General features: G+C 49.1%; 2 protein-coding genes across 9 annotated transcripts in view; both read right to left on the reverse strand.

Annotated features, from left to right (window-relative positions):
• The window catches only part of LOC119444336 (venom metalloproteinase antarease-like TtrivMP_A), a 1,295,510-nt gene that overhangs the window by 513,852 nt on the left and 766,019 nt on the right, over positions 1-15,639 (reverse strand). Inside the window, exon 6 of one of the 8 annotated variants that reach the window (XM_049663289.1) lies at positions 8,850-8,977. The exons of the other annotated variants lie outside the window; for them this stretch is intronic. Within the exon in view, the coding sequence (XP_049519246.1) occupies positions 8,850-8,977 (128 nt within the window). The remainder of the gene's footprint in view (positions 1-8,849; positions 8,978-15,639) is intronic. 8 annotated transcript variants of the gene reach the window in all.
• LOC119445424 (zinc metalloproteinase/disintegrin-like) overlaps positions 1-15,639 on the reverse strand; it is a 512,423-nt gene that overhangs the window by 275,587 nt on the left and 221,197 nt on the right. The gene's annotated exons all lie outside the window — the stretch shown is intronic.

Below are 15,639 nucleotides of genomic sequence, written 5' to 3' on the forward strand. Positions count from 1 at the left end.
TAAGGACGCACAAAGAGCAATGGAACGAAAAATCTTAGGACTAACTTTAAGAGACAGGAACGGAGCGGTGTGGATCCGAGAACAAACGGGGATAGCCGATATTCTAGTTAGCATTAAGCGGTAGAAATGGAGCTGGGCAGGCCGTGTTATGCGTAGGATGGATAACCGATGAACCATTAGGGTTACAGAATGGATACCAAGAGAAGGGAAGCGCAGTAAAGGTCGGCAAAAACCAGATGGGGTGATGAAGTTAGAAAATTTGCAGGCGCAAGTTGGTATACGCTAGCGCAAGACAGGGGTAATTGGAGATCGCAGGGAGAGGCCTTTGTCCTGCAGTGGACATAAAATATAGGCTGATGATGATGATGAAGTTAATGAAACGGCCATGAGAGCACCAAGACGTACGCGGCTGTTTCATGACGTACATGAGACACATGTCATGGCATTCATGTCATGACCTACCATTATGTTTTTCACTCTTGTCATACTATGTCAGTTTCAGTACATACCAAATTAACGAAACGACCATGAGAGCTCCAAGACGTACGCGGCTAGATAGATAGGTACTCGCAAATGTTCGCCAAGAAATGCTTCGCATTTAATAATAACCAATCGGAAGAAATTGCGTTTTTTTAACCGGTTTTGGAAGTATAGCCATAGCTTATTATAAAGAGCCCTAAACCACCCAGAGGTTGAAAGTTAGTTCTGGTGTTGCAGTTCTGCACGAGTCTACAATGAACATGTAGGCGCGAGAATTTTTCGAAATGGTGCTGTAATAGTGAAGTTAAAAGCGTTTGATGATCGAAACACGGTTCTCGCTCGTTTCGCTCTTTACTTCACTACTCTCCTCGTCGGCTGGTCTCTCCTCCTCGCTTAGTGCTCCTCCTCGCTTAGTGCTCCTCTTAATATCACGTGACATACACCATCGCCAACGCCCTTCTCAATACAATGTCCACTTTTAAGGCACGTCCACGCTAACGGCAAACATACCGACGGCGAACCGGCCCCCGTTACGTAGAACGTCTGCCACGCGAGAGATGTCCAAATATAGACGGCAGTTCATGCGGCGCACCGCCCGCAGCACGATCAACGGGCCAATCGACGACCGCGAAGCTGCGCGCCTCCGCCACCAGCTACGAAAACATCGGTTGCAGCTTCTGTTCCAAGCAAAGTAGTTTTTGTTAGATAAAGCGATGCACAAATTGTACATTTTATGAAAAAAAATACCGCCCAAGTACTCCGTTCAGATGGTTAACCAGCGAAGCTGAAACATGCGGCCCCGGTGTTTATTAGTGGGTTAATCCCGACGCTCTATTGAAATGTTTCTCAATTATTGGTTACATGTTTGTGTTTCAAGGGGAACACAAGTGCCAATGGCGGGCGGTTGAATAACCACGACGTCGAGCTAACTCGAGATATCGAACGCATGCGACAACGGTGAGCCGAGGAGGTGGCGTTGCGGGCAGAGCAGCGCCAACGTGGCAATGGCTTGAACGCGTTTACCTGGGTCAACACCCTCTTTCGGCGGGAGTTTCTCGAGAGGCACTTTAGCTTCGGCTGCAACGAAACGTCCACGTTGAAATCGCGAAGTGGAACGCAAGCGCCAATGGCGGGCGGATGCTGCTAACCACGACGCCGAGCTAACTCGAGATATCGAACGCATGTACAATGGCGAGCCGAGGAGGCGGCGTTGCGGGCATGCAGAGCAGGTACGACGCAGAGAACGACGTCACTAACGGCGCTGCCAATGGCGCGTGCGCTTGGGTGCGACGTAGAGAACGACGTAACTGACGGCGCAGCCAAAGTAAACGTTTATCGAAACATGTGTGTCGCGAACGGTTTTTCGTTTCGCCTAGCCATATACACTGTAAAACTAAATCCACTGTCAAACGTAAAACATGAACGAGGGCTCTGATACTTGTCGAGCTCAGCTGCAAAGCACGGCTACCGACATGCGACGACAGGCTCGGCTGTGCTCTCATCGCATCCGACGGCGCAGCTAATGATCGTATTTTTCTTCTTTGGGTACAATTATTTCGAAGAGCGATAACAAAGATACGAAAATATGGCGGCTTGTGAGCGTCGGTAATTCATTACGAAGCGCCGTCCACTTTAGCTGTGAAGTGAACCAGAAATGGCCTAGCGACGATATCGGCGCCGTCGCGCGATCAGCGGCGGTGAGGCTGCCGCACAAATGGGTCCCGGTAGGATCCTCTCTACGGCAAGGAAATCTCGCCGTTCGCGAGGAGCAAAACCGCTGTCGAACGGCGTCCCGCGAATGTCAAACGGCGTACGGCGAGTGACCGTGCCGGTAACGTGCTACCCACTGTGGCTACCCGCTGTGGCTGCCGTGCCGGCTCGTGCTATGGACCCTGTGTTGCGCGCACGTCTAGAAAGGCCAACACTGTCGCACTCTGCCAACACTGTCGCACACCGCTAAGCACGACTGCGTTGGAACGCGAGCGATTTGGCACTTGCGTTACGGGCTGTAATTATCGATTCGCAAGTGCGCACAAGCCAGTAACACGACGAGGAAGAGCCGGGAGCGCGCGTACCGGCTAGAAGAGTAATCGGAAGTCGTAGGTTCTTGTTCGACCAATCGACATCGTTGCTCCCGTTGACATCACCAGATTCACCCTGGTGACATCACGACGACCGCTGGGGCAGCGGAGCGGCAGGGGACCGCTAAGGTACAGCGTACTAGCCAATTAAGGCTTGGAGAGGAGCACGACATTGTCTTTTTTTTAATTTTGCGAAGCACTAGCAGCGCGTAGCGCTGCAGTGTTTGACATCGTTGATCGTGACGGCATTCTGAACTCGATCCGTGTGTTTACTTCAAATCTTTAAAAAATATCGGAAGTCGTTTAGGGGCCCTTAAACAAATTTACATTTTTTGGTATTGTATATTCATGACTTAGAGTCAAATTAAACCAGTTATAAAGGAATTTGTTTACGTGGACGGTGTCGGGAAACAAGCTACCGATGCCGTACGTAGGTCGAATTCTCCAAAACCAGAACCTGCGTGCAGTTGCGCCTAAATTTATCGCGAGCGAATAAACTGACAGCTTAGGGTGTTAAATTAGGCCGAATAATCTAAAACAATTAAATTCTGATTTGATTTCAATGTTCTGACGCCCAATTTAAGGAACCGATGAAGCAAGCATCGGGCAGCACTGTTGCAGCTTTCGTTTCTACATGGATTGCAAGGTTCGGCTACCAATCCACAATAGTGACCGATCGCGGTCGGCAATTTGACTGAGCACTATTCAACGAGCTACTCAAACTACTCGGAACGACACGTTTTCGCACGACTGCTTATCACTCGCAGTCCAATGGACTTGTTGAACGTTTTCAGCGGCATCTAAAGGCCTCCCTTGTAGCAAATGAATTGCCGGAGAAGTGGGTTCTACATTTGCCTCTCATCTTACATGGCATCAGAGCTGCTCTCAAGAGCGACCTAGGTTGCTCCTGTGCTGAGCTAGTCTACGGCACTCACCTACGCCTTCCATGCGATTTCTTTGTCGCCACCACCAAAACACCTATGCCATCACCTGCCGACTATGTTACCGAACTGCGAGCTTTCTTCGGCCAGATACGCCCCGTGCCTACACGTTCACAAGAAGCAAGGCCTCCGTACAATCCTCCCGCACTCACCTCTGCTACCCACGTTTTCGTGCGTAACTGTGCCATGTGGAAGCCTTTACAGCCACACTACTCCGGGCCATATTGTGCTCTCGACCATCGTCCGGCGACTTTTGTTGTGAACGTCAACGGCCGATCAGACAAAATTGCGCTGGACCCTGCCTACATAGAAGCACCCGCGCCATCGGCCCCACCAATGTGGGACGCAACCCTGCTGCATCCATCGACGCCGCCTCCGTAGGTGACACCCAAGACCAACGCCAGGACACGCCGCGTCACGTGGACTTTCCATCGTTCGTCGAACGTTCCTCCTCTCTAGGGGAGAGCCCTCTGTGGCGGTAGCAGCATCGGCGTCGCATGAGACGCTCGCGTTTACACGAGGCATTAGCTGCTGGCAGGCGCCGGCACGGGCTAGCGTTCCGAGACAGATTAAAAATGCTACGCTAAGAGATCGTCGGTTTTTCCTCTCCCGCGAGAGACCGAGACTTTACCGGTCTACGTGGTCGCTCGTCGCCACAGGATAATCTACAAATACTTCAATTCATGAAGTACTGTGCGTCTTTACCTGCCTTTGTTGCACGATCCTCCGACCCCTCATGAAATTCGCCTAAGACCGACTGACTTTGTTCCCGTTCAACCACAGGCCTTGACATACATTGAAATGGCGCCATCTACGCCAGTTGCCGATGGTGAGTAAATTTCCGCTCCTATAACAGCCATCGTTCTGAGCCACAACGTTACTGTCCCGCATACAATACTGCGAGTCACAGACAATCGCACGTATCTCCCTGTGGTGAACTTCGGGCTCACAAAGCAAATTGTGCATGCCTAAAGATATCACCCTGGCTACGACCACTGCTTTAGAAGTTCGCTGTATTGAGACTTTTGCCGTCGACGCTTCCTGTGAGCCTTACCGGTCTGCCAATTGTACTGATCACGACATTAGGAAAATGATCGCCCCGAATCTCACACCTGTGGAGGCTGAACAGCTCTGCAGTTTATTGCTTTCGTACAAGGACATATTCGACCTGTACAACCTTCCCTTAGGCCAGACGTCACTTGTCAAACACCGTATACATACAGACGATAATCCTCCCATCTATCGGCGACCCTACCGAGTTTCAGATTCGGAGCGCCAATTCATCAAAACCGAAGTAGGCAAGATGCTCGCTAAAGACATCATTGAGCCGTCGTCAAGTCCTTGGGCGTCACCTGTTGTGCTGGTCAAAAAGGACGACGGAACATGGAGATTCTGCGTCGACTACCGGCACCTCAACTACATCACGAAGAAGGACGTCTACCCACTACCTTGTATAGATGAAGCCCTTGATTGCCTGTACGGGGAAATATATTTTTCGTCCAATGACCTACGGTCCGGATATTGGCAAATTGCCGTGAAAAGACCGGCTTTATAACGCCTGATGGTGTTTACCATTTCAAAGTTATGCCTTTTGGGCTATGCAATGCTCCGGCTACCTTTGAGCGTATGATGGACTGATTACTCCGAGTATTCAAGTGGTCGACTTGTCTTTGATACCTAGACGATGTTATCGTGTTCTCGCCCACATTCAGCAGACACCTTGAGCGCCTTTCAGCTGTACTTGCTGGTTTTCGCAAGGCCGGTCTACAGCTCAACTCGAAGAAATGTGACTTCGGCCACCGTGAACTTATTGTTCTTGTACATGTCGTCAATGCGTCTGGCAACCAACCAGACCCCGAGAAAATTCACGCTGTGAAAGAGTTTCCTGTCTCACTGTCCGCAAAAGATATCCTAAAGTTTCGTGGGCCTTTGCTCTTACTTCCGCTGCTTTGCTAAATATTTTGCCATCATAGCACGCCCTCTGACAGATATACTGAAGAAAAGTGTGCCGTTTTCATGGGGAGCCTCTCAGGCCGCCTCCTTTTCCACCCTTACCGCCATACTCACCACCTCGTCGATTCTAGGACACTTCGATACGTCAGCCCCTACAGAGGTGCGCACCCATGCCAGTGGCCACGGCATCCGTGCCGTCTTGGCACAAGTTCAACGCGGCCGTGAACGTATTATCGCGTACGCTATCCGTCTGTTGTCACCTGCGGAGCGGAATTACTCTATTACCAAGCGCGAATGTTTGGCCTTTGTGTAGGCAGTAGCGAAATTCCACCCCTATTATACGGCAGACCCTTTTCTATTGTAACGGACCACCACGCCCTCTGTTGGCTTTCGTCCTTAAAAGATCCCACAGGGAGGCTTGGACGATGGGCTTTGCGGCTACAGGAGTATTCCTGTTCTGTGGTGTATAGGTCTGGTCGCCTACACAATGACGCTGACTGCTTGTCCAGTTACCCTGTACACATGGCCGTCAACGCCAACACGGACGTTTCCGCAAGTGTTCTTTCAATTTCCTAGCTTTTGGACATGGCCCACGAGCAACGCCATGACGCTACCTTGAGGACCCGCATTGACCGAATGGAATCTGCTCCCACTCATCCATCGTTACGGTGGTTTGCCCTCAACGACGGGAAGTTGTACGGCCGCAATTTTCACCCTGACGGTCCTCCCCTTCTATTTGTCGTTCCCCAACACCTCCGCTTAACCGTGTTTCATGAGCTTCATGATGCACCTACTGCCTGACACTTTGGGTTGCTCGCACTTACGACCGCGTGCGCCGCCGCTTCTACTGACCCGGCCTCGCACGCTCCGTACGGCGATACGTAGCTGCTCGCAAGCCCTGTCAAGATCGGAAAAAGCCAGCAATGCTTCCTGCCGGGTATCTACTGCCGATCGCCATTCCAACTGAGCCGTTCTTCCGCGTGGGTTTGGATCTCCTTGGCCCTTTCCCCGAGTCCAGCTCCGGCAACAGGTGGATCGCTGTGGCTGCTGATTACGCGACGCGATACGCCATCACTCGGGCGCTTCCCACGAGCTGCGCGACTCACGTCGCCGATTTCCTACTCCGGGACATCTTTTTAGTCTATAACGCCCCGCGACAGCTCCTTACCAACCATGGCCGCACTTTACTCTGCCAAGTCATCGCCGATATCATACGCTCCTGTCCCACCAAGCACAAACTAGCTACCTCCTATCATCCCCAGACAAACGGCCTTACTGAGCGACTTAATCAGACCGTCACTGACATGCTACCGAAATACATTTCACCCGACGACAAGGACTGGGATGTTGCGCTACCCTGTGTCACGTTCGCCTATAATTCATCACGCCACGATACTGCGGGATATGCCCCCTTTTACTTGCTGTTCGGTCGTGACCCTGTATTACCATTGGACGCTTCGATTCCCTTGGTGCGGCATTCGGGGACCAAGTATGCCCGCGACGCCATCGCCCATGCTGACTATGTGCGCCAGCTTGCCCGTACTCGTTTGTTGGCATCGCAGAAAACTCAAAAGCAGGCTTACAATTGCCGCCATCGTGAGACATACTTTTCACCAGGCTCTCTCGTCCTACTTTGGTCCACTTGCCGCTGAGTGGGGCTCTCCGAGAAACTCGGTCCGTGCTACAAAGGCTCTTACCGCGTTCTACGTCAAGTGACCAATGTCACGTATGAGATCATTCCAGTGACACCATCGCGCCACCCGGTTCCACATCACCCGACGTCGTACACGTCTCTCGGCTTAAGCCCTATTATGCCCTCACCTATGGCCCCATCTGAAGCACCGGGACGGTGCTTTTTCCGCCGGGGGTTGTGTTACGGTGAGGAAAGCAGGCAATGTCGACGACGGAGAAGACGATGAAGTAGCAACAGCCTCTCTGGATTCTCAGCTGCTGTTTATGTATCTCGTGTAAATACATCTTGTAAATTGTTTTATACCCGTGAGAATATACAGGGGATGATTTGGTAGTGCTTAGCCTAGCCCAAATACGTGGCCAATACCTTAGGATAGCCAATCGATAACCAATAAATAGCTGATCGATAATCGATCAATTATCAATAAATTCCGGAAAATGCTGGGGATGACTTGATAGTGCTTCATCATCATCATTAGCTTATATTTATGTCCATTGGAGGACGACGGCCTTTCCCTGTGATCTCCAATTACCCCTGTCTTGCGCTAGCTGATTCCAACTTGCGCCTGCAAATTTCGCACTTAAGCATCCAACCTAGTTTTTTGCCGTCCTCGACTGCGCTTCCCTTTTCTTGGTATCCATTGTGCAATTCTAATGGTCCACCGGTTATCTATCCTCGCATTACATGGCCTGCCCTGCTCCATTTTTTTCTCCTATTGCCAACTAGAATATCGGCGATCCCCGTTTGCTCTCTGATCCACACCGTTCTCTTCCTGTCTCCTAACGTTAGGCCTAACATTTTTTGTTCCATCGCTCTTTGTGCGGTCCTTAACTTGTTCCTGAGCTCCTTTGTTAACCTTCAAGTTTCTTCCCCATATGTTAACACCGATAGAATGCAAAGATTGAACACTTTTCTTTTCAATGACAGTGCGCCGTGTGCAGGCATTCGTAGTGCTTCGCCTAGCCCAAATACGTGGCCAATACCTTGCGATAGCAAATCGATAGCGAATCAATAGCTAAGCAATCAATAATCAATCAATTCCGGAAAATTCTGGATATGACTTGGTAGTGCTTAGCCTAGCCCAAATGCGTGGCCAATACCTTGCGACAGCCAATCGATAGCCAATCAATAGCTTTTAGATAATCGATCAATCATCAATAAATTCCGGGAAATGCTAGGGATGACTTGGTAGTGCTTAGCCTAGGCAATAGCGTGGGCTAGCAGGTGCCCCTCAGCTCCGCTGTCTCTTTACCATTGCACCAAATGTGCAAGCTACGCAAAGTTTTTTACCCGTGTCACTCTCCGATCAGCATCGTCTGCTTCTTTCTGGAAGCGATGAAATGATAAATTGCTGTCTGCCCAGCACGATGACACTCATAATGGCACAGAGCTAACTGCTTTTGACATCTGTTTTTTTCGGGTTTGAGTGCCGCAGTATCACGATAATTTGAGAAATACGATGGCACTTTTCAGTGTATGTGTTATAGGAGAACCTGTTTAAACCCAACCTTGATCGGCTGGGTTTAAACGCGGCCGTAAGGTGGCTACCGAAAACTTTGCAGATATACTGTGGCTCCAAAGATGCCTTTGTTCAACTGGAACTTTCTTTCAGTCGTGCAGATGAATAATTAGAACGTGTGCTTTTATGGTGAAAAAGAACAAATAGAAGCAGACGCTTATCTACAAAGTCACCATACTTACTGCATTTGACATGACGGCCATATAGGCGATTAAATCTTCATTCTTCTTGAAGTTAACTTGGTGCGCTTTGTCGCAAATCACGTGAAGTTCCACGATAAACAATTCAACATTTGTGTCCCGTCCTTCCGCTGTGAGTCGCCCCGCTGAGGAAAACGAAAAAAAAAGTTAGATTAATTCTCATTTTGATGCCGGTGCTCAGGCGTGTCTAGAAATAGAAACTAAATCTCTGATTATTTATTTATTATAATTACATATATCCTATATATATATATGTACTATATGTAGCTGTATATATATATACACACATATAGCAGAAATAAATATTCAGCACACTAACGAAAACGCGTCTTTACTAACGTTTCGGCCGTGGCATGGCTAACCTATCCAATAACTATCATCTCTCCTTGACCCACACGCAAGGAGCTCTATATGTAGAGCTCCTTATACTGCTCTGCGTATTAATAACACACCAATCCCTACAGGAAGAGCAATTAATCGCTCATAAATAACAAGAAACTTCTAAAAGGTTTAAATAAAACAATTTAGTGCTAAATACAAAGAATACTACCTACGTTTTATTTGCCTCTAACCGAAAAGAGGTACCCGAAACATGCGGGCTGCACATTGGGGGAACTGCGATTCAGAAACTAAATGCACGTACTTATGTTGGTGTAACTCTAGACTCAGCATTCCATTGGGCAACTCATATTGAGCATGTGTACAAAAAGAACTGAGCATTCTATGCTTCACGCTATATAAGGTTGGAATATATGTCACTTTACCAATACCCCGTATATTATACTTAAAAAAACTCAGCCCTTCCAATGGGGTGGAAATGGAAGGCCAGCGAAGCTGTGCTATGTTGGGAATTATGTATTTCCAATAATCACTATTAAGATGTGATGGTGTAATTGGTTATTTGAACTAATAAATAATGAGAAACATATATGATCCGGTGGTTTTCATTTATTTAGTGAACACAGGCAGCATGGCCTTATGGTCGCTACGGTACACCGCCATAGGATGTACGGCAAAGGTTGTCACTGTTCTTCATAAACACGTCACCAACGCGGCGCGCGTTCGGTGCGAACGCGGGCAAAACGCCGCCGCCGTCGACAACAGTTGTGCGCGTGTGTGTGACCGCACACAACCGCTGTCAAAACCAACGTTTATATATACTTTTCTATAAACGTTGGTCAAAACGCTGGCTACGTGAAGGAACGGCTAAACACCATTGTCAACACTGTTAGGGGAGAGGCGGGCGAGAGCCCAGAGAGAGTCGGCGGCAGAGGCCGGCAGGGCTGCGGGTATGCGCAGCAGTGGGAGAGCGGGATGATGATGATAAGTGGTTCTTGAGGGAAAGGGAAAGGTTGGCGCTATCTTCTGCAGCCCTTGAGGGAGCATGGCTCAGCGCCAACGGGGAGGGGTAAGTGGGAGCGAAAGAAGGGATAGAGTGGAGTCGCCATGGCTGGGCGAAGCAAAACCGGCAGGCATAGGCGGCACGTATCAGGCCGAGATGGAAGGCCTTGGTGTGCTGCAGAGTCTGCAGGGGTGTTGTGCCAGGCCGGTCAGGCCCGGGAGAGAGCGGGCACGCACAGGCGCAGTCTAGGGTTCTTCGATGCCCTCCTCGCCCACCGCTCCTCCATAGAGAAACAAAAATGGCTCCCCTTCCACTGGGAAGTCGCGTTTGCTCGCCGCCGTGCGATCGCTCCCCGTGAAAGCGCGCGTTTTAGGGGCGAAGCTCCTTAGGGTGTGGGTCTGTCCCTCCTCTGTAGTATGTAGTAGTAGTATGTATTATGTAGTATGTAGTGTAGTATGTAGTATGTAGTAGTAGTAGTCGTCGTAGTAGGTAGCCACGTCTACTTTTATGAGAAAAAGAAATCCGAAAGTTGTGTCCGTAGCGGAATCGAACCAGGGACCCCTCGCTTCCGAACGCGCGACGCTAACCACTACGCCACGAAGCGCACATGGACACACGCACCACGATGACAATACTGCGGTTTTCCCGCCACGTGCAAAATTAGTTTACCGTGCTTGTTCTAAAACTCTGCTTGCCAGTTGATGTTCTTTCTAGTGTGGTGCGTGTCCCCAAAGTGCTTTGCTAACTGCAGCACTCACTGAGACAGCCGTGCCTGTGTGCGCTTTCTTCCAACTTTTGGTCGACTCGGGTAAGTTCTCTGTTAAATGTGTTACATCGTAAAGAAAATTCGCTTGTTTCAAGGCAACATGCCTAAAAGTGGTATTTTTGTTGTGTGCAGCACTACCGATAAAGAGAAAAGGCGGCTGTCCAAGCTCAGAAGTTTGGTTGCGCCCCGAATGCTGCACAATGCCGTACTGCTGCGTACCGCACTGCAAATCATGGAGCGGCCGGAAAGAAACCGGAGTATCATTCCAACGAAATTTCCAGTGACCAAGAACTTCGCGAAAAGTGGCTTAAGGTAATCTCGAGAGACAACTGGACCCCAAATAGCACATCTTGTTATTCCACTGTTTGTAGCCGACAAACAGTGGAATAACAATTCGTCCCGTCCGACTTTAAAGAAGGGTGCACGACACGAAGACTGAAGAAAGGCGTTGTGCCCAGCGTCTTCCAAGAGTATTCATCATATTTGCAGCCTCTAAAGCAAACCGAAAGAAGCGATGTAGCCCTCAGGAAGCGTACCACGACCCTCGAGGAGCATCTCGACAGGGGGAAGACGTTGCTCCCAACACCAGATGTTGCTGCACTAGCAATGGTTGGTGGATATATCGCACGAAAAATCCACGAAACCATTTCCTGTGATGAATGCTTCACTCTAGTAACGAAACCAAACACTTCTACGCTATCGGATGCCTTAATTAGGCACCAGGACAGAGGTGGACTCCTCCATCCGTCTGCTGAGCTTGTAATGGTTCTGCATTCGCTAAAGAAGTACCTGGAAGTTTTCCTCGCAAAAGCGAGAAAGATGAAGCAGCCACTAAAGGCTGCCGTTGACAACGCCGCGAAAGTACTTCAAAAACGTGAACAACTCAAGTGGTCAGCCTCAGGCCATCATGAAAAACTCTTGGACGTTGTGTTTATGAAGTTTATCCGTCCACTTTTTGTGAACTTCGCGACGAGCGTGACTGACAAACACGACTTTGCGAAAGATTTCCACGCCAAACCGTTGTCTCGAAAAGTGCTCAAGCTATGAGCGCGAAATCAAATATAAAAGTTCGCATTGCATTCCGCATGCAGTGTTTGTGTTAAAAATTTTATGTGTGCACCCTATTTAGCGTATACGGATAGTCTAATGCCATGAAGACGTTTCTAGACGATCACCAATGCAAGCGTGCACATAGGCCACGTCGTCTGCTGTTATTGTGGGATCGGGGCGGCTTCTAGCGGCAAGCACCGGAACTATGAGGGACGGACGCCGCCTGTGTATTCCGCGCCAACGCGCGGGCACGAAAAGTATAGAGGAGGCTATGACCCAACATTAACGAAAAACTGCGCGTTTCTAACGCGTTTGTGCTAGCGCGTTACGGCCCGTGTAAGAAGCTGGTGTAAGACGCTGTGGCCTCTCCACCTTACCCCCGTATTCATAAACGCTGATGGCGCCGGCAAACGCGGTGCACCATGGCACGTTCCGGCATGTGTAAACGGCTGCGTAAGACGCTGTGGCCTCTCCCCCTTACTAGAGAGTACTGCACGTTTCTAACGCGTTTGTGCTAGCGTCCCCTTAAGCGGGAGATGGTGCAATTACAATGAAGGGCGCTGTTATAAAATAGGAATGACGTCACATATGGCGCGTGTCATTGGTGGAAGTCAATCGTGCGATTTAGTGCGGCGAGACTGGGCGAATTACACGGAAGATTCACGGTTTACCGATGATTCCCTCCGGAGCTTCGCCCACTCATCATCATTCACCCCGTGGATATGCGGTGTTTTTATTGCGATAGCAATTATATGGACACTCAAAAGCAGATTTCTGCCGTCGCCGTCGCCGTCGCCGTGAGGTTCCGTATGACGTCATTTGGAGAAGAAATCGTCGCCGCGCGCCGAACGCTGTATGTGCGAGTGAAAGGGCGCGAGGGGCGCGTCTTTCACGGGGAGTGAACGCACGGCGGAGAATAAACGCGCGTTCTGCGCCGTGCTCGCTTAAGGGCTGCAGAAGTAGGCGTCTCTGTTCTCCTTCACAATCACCATGTATGTAGAGCAAACGCGCCTTCTTCCGACGAGCGAGAGGCCGTGGGGGAGGAGGAGCGAAGGGAGGCGACGTTTAGCTGCGGAACGCAGTGCCTATTTATATCAGAGGCTCCGGCAACAGTCACCAACGCCGCACGCATTTTGAGCAAACGCGGGCAAAACGCCGATGGCGTCGACAACAGTTCTGCGTGTTGCCGATGCTGCTGCATGTCCAAGTTTATACAGCTGATAAAGCTAATATCATTGCTCCGTTTAGCTCTCTACAAGTTTGCTATCGCAATTGATGCTTCGCCTTTCAGGTGAAACTGCGACAACGTTTTTTCGCCCTTTCGCGCTTTCACTCGTGCATAAGTCGCGTTTGCTATCCACCGTGGGTTCGCTTCCCGTGAAAGCGCGCGTCCCTCGCCCTCGTCCGCTTTCACTCGCAACTACAGCATACGGCCAATCAGAGTGTTTCTCTATTGCCGGACGCGATCATCGAAAAGTGAGCCCTGAACAGCTTTGCTGTAAAATGTTTCCCTCTAACCTGACATTGCCTATAATCGCTGTGCTACACACAATTCATATTGCTTTGCGGCCAGTAGCCTGAAAAAAAAAAAAACTATACGAACAATTGCATCAGTACCCACGGACGCACCATCCGGGGAACATTTAAAGAAATCTGAACATAATACCATTTAATATTGTTAGGCAGCATAAAAGCGTAAAAGTAGTAAACAATATAGCTTACAAGATCGTGCCCTATCAGTGATTACTTTTATGAAAATTCAGGTGAACCACTCGACAGGCGCAAGAAAAATCTTAATCTGCCGATAGTCCACAATATTTACGGCCGTCAAACAAAAACGTGGACTACTGTTCAAGTTTCGCCTTTAAGAGTGGAACGCGATAACCTTATTGGACGCCGTTGACGCGAACACCGTATTTTCTGCGACATCGGCCCCGAACAAAATTTAGAAAGGCGTCGTTTTTGAACATTCCCCTCAATGTTGCCTAGAACCAGAGTACAGCGAAACACCATCAGAATTGGAGGACGCTTAAGCTTCAACATTAAGAGTGGAACGCGCCAGCGCTCAGAGATCCTTAGCTGCTTATCAGGTTTTTTCCTCGTATATTCAAAATATAATTCGACTTTATCACGTCTATAGGTTGGGGTTAAGTCGTTTTTCTGGCTAATTTTATTTTTGTGAAATTCAATTTTTGTTGATAAACGCCTTGCGCCACGCGAAGAGCCCGCGTGGTGGGGGTGGTTCGGGATGATGTGGTTCGGCTTGATTATTTCCGCCAGACGCCGATGCTTACGCCGAAGCCGACACCGACGCCGGATTTTCTGCGACACGGGCCCTTAACACTATCGCGTTAACATATTTTGTTTGCCCCATAATTTGCAACAGTATCCAAGCTTGATTGAATGTCTGTCATATATGACAGACATTCCATATATGATAGAATGAGTCTCTTGACCAACTCTGAGAGACTCATTATATCATGGAGCTACCAATCAGCGTGCACATTTTTTTACAGCCAAGCTGTACATGGCTATACTCCGGCAAATACTCCGGTTCTGCGTCCGTGCGTGTACATCGTCGCGTCGACAAAGAAAAATTTTCGTCTCCAGAGCTAGTGTAATTTTGAGTTTCCGCGTAACAGAATTTTTTTCCCCGTATGTTCAAATTAAAATCCAATGTTGTCATGTCTGCAGGTTGTGTGTAAGTCGTACTTAACAGATTTTGGGACGCGCTTTACTTTGAGAAATTGAATTACTTGAATAACGCACTTGAGTCAGGCGGAGGGTCGACTTAACGTTACTAGTAACGTTGGGTCGACTAGAATGAGCATATACGCTGCACTGCGGCGCATCTGCGTCCGCGCGTGACAAACGTGTGCACACAATGTATCTGTCCGTGATAAGTGGGCGCTCTGTCCGTTGCATCGGTCGCGCAGAGTGTGCTGTGACCGTAATCGACGTCAGGGCAAGACTGTTAAAAAATCACGGTGACGTTCACGTCGAGAACGCGGGTTACGCGCAAGCGTGTGGACGCCGCGAACGTGGACCGCGGCGTTGCAGCTCCAACGGAAATGGCGCGAACGAGGTCGTGCACACTACACTGCTATCGACGGTGCGACATCTGGTGGTGGCTGAGCTTGTCTACCGTGGGCAACATCTTCTCTGTACACCAATTTTCCCAGGGTGGAATGGAGGCGGAAATTTTTTATTTGTTTTATTTATTCATATACCGTAAGGCCCTGCAAGGCAATACATGGCGCTCACAAATTACTACTGATATTGTGAACATTGCACATTGATGCTTTAATTTCCATATTACATTGTACTCGCTAAGTGATGTATTTTCTCAGCCTTTTTCTAATAGATCCTCAACCAGCCATCGTGCCTGTGGATCCAGATGCTGTCACAGTAATTTTGTACACCTTTTAGTGCAATAAACATTCTTTCCTATTCTGCTTCATCATCAGAGAAAGCATTGTGGTAAAAGGGAGGATGCTTATATGCACTCTGTTATCAATAATTATAGAAACATGTCCTGTAGTGTCAAAATATGCATCATAGATACAATAGTTACAGCGATAGCACATGATGACAATGAGCAACCCACGTTTGTG

This window comes from Dermacentor silvarum, chromosome 3, assembly GCF_013339745.2.
Source record: "Dermacentor silvarum isolate Dsil-2018 chromosome 3, BIME_Dsil_1.4, whole genome shotgun sequence".
NCBI classification, from domain to species: domain Eukaryota; kingdom Metazoa; phylum Arthropoda; class Arachnida; order Ixodida; family Ixodidae; genus Dermacentor; species Dermacentor silvarum.